This window comes from Anneissia japonica, unplaced genomic scaffold (assembly GCF_011630105.1).
Source record: "Anneissia japonica isolate Jap-2015-1 unplaced genomic scaffold, ASM1163010v1 scaffold287945_len1679841_cov205, whole genome shotgun sequence".
In the NCBI taxonomy this organism is placed as follows: domain Eukaryota; kingdom Metazoa; phylum Echinodermata; class Crinoidea; order Comatulida; family Comatulidae; genus Anneissia; species Anneissia japonica.
The window spans coordinates 876,226-879,707 of NW_022753015.1; the positions used below are offsets into that span (position 1 = coordinate 876,226).

General features: G+C 30.8%; 1 protein-coding gene across 2 annotated transcripts in view; it reads right to left on the bottom strand.

The window, feature by feature from the left end:
* Positions 1-2,531, bottom strand: part of LOC117122646 — an 11,497-nt gene extending 8,966 nt beyond the window's left edge. For both annotated transcript variants that reach the window (XM_033268325.1, XM_033268324.1), the window contains exons 1-2: positions 2,386-2,531; positions 651-737 (exon numbers count right to left, since the gene is read on the bottom strand). In XM_033268325.1, coding sequence (XP_033124216.1) covers positions 651-737; positions 2,386-2,421 — 123 coding nt within the window. In that variant the 5' untranslated portion in view covers positions 2,422-2,531. The remainder of the gene's footprint in view (positions 1-650; positions 738-2,385) is intronic.
* Positions 2,532-3,482: the final 951 nt, after the last annotated feature.

A 3,482-nucleotide genomic window follows, 5' to 3' on the forward strand; every position in this document is an offset into this window, starting at 1 on the left:
TAACTACATAACTACATAATGGTGAGAAAATGGAAAAATTAAATTTTAATCCCAATAATGGATAAATAATCAGGAGATTGAAACTTAGCGTACTTATATGCTGAATGTGTTATTCTAAGTTAATTAAACGTGTTCTACATTATGCTGTACCGTATGCAATAAACACTGTACATATATTGATTGAAAATTCACCATGATACATCTTCGAGGTTGCGTATGACGTGTACAATTTTAGTGTTTTCTTCTACGATATTATTATACGAAGGTTGGGAGGCATGCATTCAGAAGGAGAAAACACCTTCCCAGTGTTGCTTTTTTGCGGATGGAGGTTTATTATCCTGTATGCTGCGCGTCACACCGAAGTCGTGGATGCAGACCATTTTTTTAAATTACAGTCTAGAGTTAATACGCATTTTATATCGTACCTCGCCATTTGTGCTTTCAAAATCGATATTAATAGTGCATGATTTATAATAAAAATGATTAATCAGCAAAGGTACCTATCCAGTTTAATTAGGACAGAACTGACATATGTTTTTAAGCATTATCTATGGCTAACCTAACTCATATGTTGATTTATAATGTTTTAAATCTAAGGGTATCAGGCATATTATTCTAAAAATGTTAAATTTATTGAGGGTTACGTGTACCTTTTCTGTGGCGTTGACGTCGCCGCCATTGTCAAGGCACTTGCGGACTGATCGTACGTCACCGATTTCGATTGCATCTCGTAAAGCCTAGAATTTAAGAAATAAAATCAATGTATTGAATGCGATTTTGACCATGGATTAATATAATAAATATATAATCATATGTATCCGTACTATGTATAGACACTAGCTAAGTGATAAATTACACGGTTCATTGTATCTTGAACAAAAAAATTGATTGGTTATATACAAGAACGGAAATATTAATGATACCACTATTATCATTGCTAATGACAGTGTCAGATAGCAAAAAATGTTTAGTGATAAACAATACAAATATAATACAAATATTATAGAAAATGTTATAAATCAAATGTCTAAAAAGCTTACTCAAGGCATACCGTATTACTACTAAACATAATACCATATTAAAAATAAATGATAACACAGACCTAAGATTAATAATTATATTAAAACCTACTGAATTAACCAGGTTCTGTTGTAGACACAACAATACTAACGCAGCTTTGGTTTGCTCTCTGTTTTTTGTTTTGTTTTGTTTTTTATCTTAAGCTGATGTCTATTTTTAATTAACACCGTAAAATTAAGAATAAAGATAGACCTAAGATTGATAATTAGACCTAGGCCTATATTAGAAACTACTACCGTACCTAAACCAGGTCGTTCCCTTTTAACAGCAGTACACACAACAATAATAACACAGCTTTGGTTTACTCTCAATTTGTTTACCTTACCCTGATGCGTATATAGTTGCAATTATTACTGTACAAATATATTACATAATGCAATGCATGCGGTAACAGGCCTAAGATAATTACTATTATATTAAAAACTACTTATCTTTTAGCTGCAGTACACACAACAATGATATTGCGGGTTTGGATTGCTCTGAGTTTGTTTACATTCGCTGACGCTTATAGTTTTATTTTTAAAAAGAGATCTATCATGTGTCTTTGCCATTGTTTCCCACAGCATTGTTGTTTTTCAGTATTTTGCCTTTTAATATAACACAGCTTTGGTTTACTCTCAATTTGTTTACCTTACCCTGATGCGTATATAGTTGCAATTATTACTGTACAAATATATTACATAATGCAATGTTGTTTTTCAGTATTTTGCCTTTTAATCTAATGTTTATATACACACACACACACACACACACATATATATATATATATATATATATTGATATATATATATATATATATATATATATTTAAAATTCATTTGTACACAATATAAACAAATATAATGATAAAATAATGCTTGATACGATTATAAGTACCTCTCCGGACATTATATTTTGTATATATTTGTTTATATTTAAATGTATATATATGTAAATGTATATATATATAAAATAATAATAATAATAATAATAATAATAATAATAATAATAATAATAATAATAATAATAATAATAATAATAATAATGTTACATTTATTTAGCTCGTCATGTTGGAATTTATAAGTGTTTTACATAAACAGAAAAGAGAGAAAAAAATGAAAAAGGATACCTAAGTGTTTTTAAAAGTTCATACTGGTTATAAACAGCGTAAGAATCTAGGTCCGTGCCTGTTACTCTTTTATTAAATTATCTCATAATGTTTTTTAAAAAGCTGGTAGGCCTAGCTCGACTTGTTCAGTGGCGGCAAAATACCGATTTTCGATGCTATCAAGCTACAAATAATCTAGCCTTAATACTTAAGCTTACCCGTCTTGCTGCGACTTCTTTTCTCGTTACTACCATTGTTTACCATGCGACGAAACATTCGTTACCTGCAATTATGTGCATGTTGACTTAATATCTCTATAAATGATGAATTTACACCAGTTCGTCTTATTATGTTATCCAAGCTATTGGAGTATATATTAGTAATAAAACAAATAGGCCTACAAGTGGTTTCTAACGTTGCATGTCATCACTATGGTTACATTCTTAGTTCGATATTTGATATGAAATTTATGACGCCAATCTTTGTAAAGGCTTGGTGGATCGTGTTGTCGTTATGATCATTAAAAATCGAACGATTACTCTTCATTTTCGATTGGTACGAGAAATCAATTTACCATAAATAATACAGCTAATCATAAACGCTTGGTATAGAGGGGAGCTACACTAAACATGTGCCTTATTATATTCCTCTATGAAACAAAACATTTATTGGTTGTACAGTACCGAATATTCATAACATGTTTTTATAGATGATTTTATGTTTTTTACCAAATTTCTAGCTGTTCTTTCTCGCCTGGGTTTCCTTTCATCTGATATCAAAATTATTTTATTTAATTGCTTAATTCGTGCTTATATTGAATACTGTTGCGTTGTTTGGTCTCAAACATTATTGTGTATTTTATGTTATTCATGTGCTTTTTAATAGACTGTTACATCTATCCATCGGCATCTCAAGGTAACTGATTGGACCTTTCCTCCCGTTGGCAGTACATGCTACTCCCTGCTGTTGTTAGATGCGTTAATGGTTAAACTAATTCCTCCATGGTTGGACTTGCTCCACCGCTAGTACATTACCTAATTTGCAAGAGGTTCGAAGATCCCCTATCGGGCTTGCAGAGGGGAGTATGTCAATGGGGGAAGATCCTTGGTTGGATGCTCAGGGCCAGGATGTGAAAGTCTCTACCAATTAACTTTTAATCACAAACATCTTTGTTTACTTTTTAAAAAACATATTAAGGCCTTTTTATTTTCGAAGGCTTAAGTTGTAGATTCTTTTGGGTTTTTTTCTGTGTTCTTAAAAGAATTGTTTTTTGTTTTTGTTTTTTTTTGTTTGTTTGTTTTTTTTTTTTTTGTCT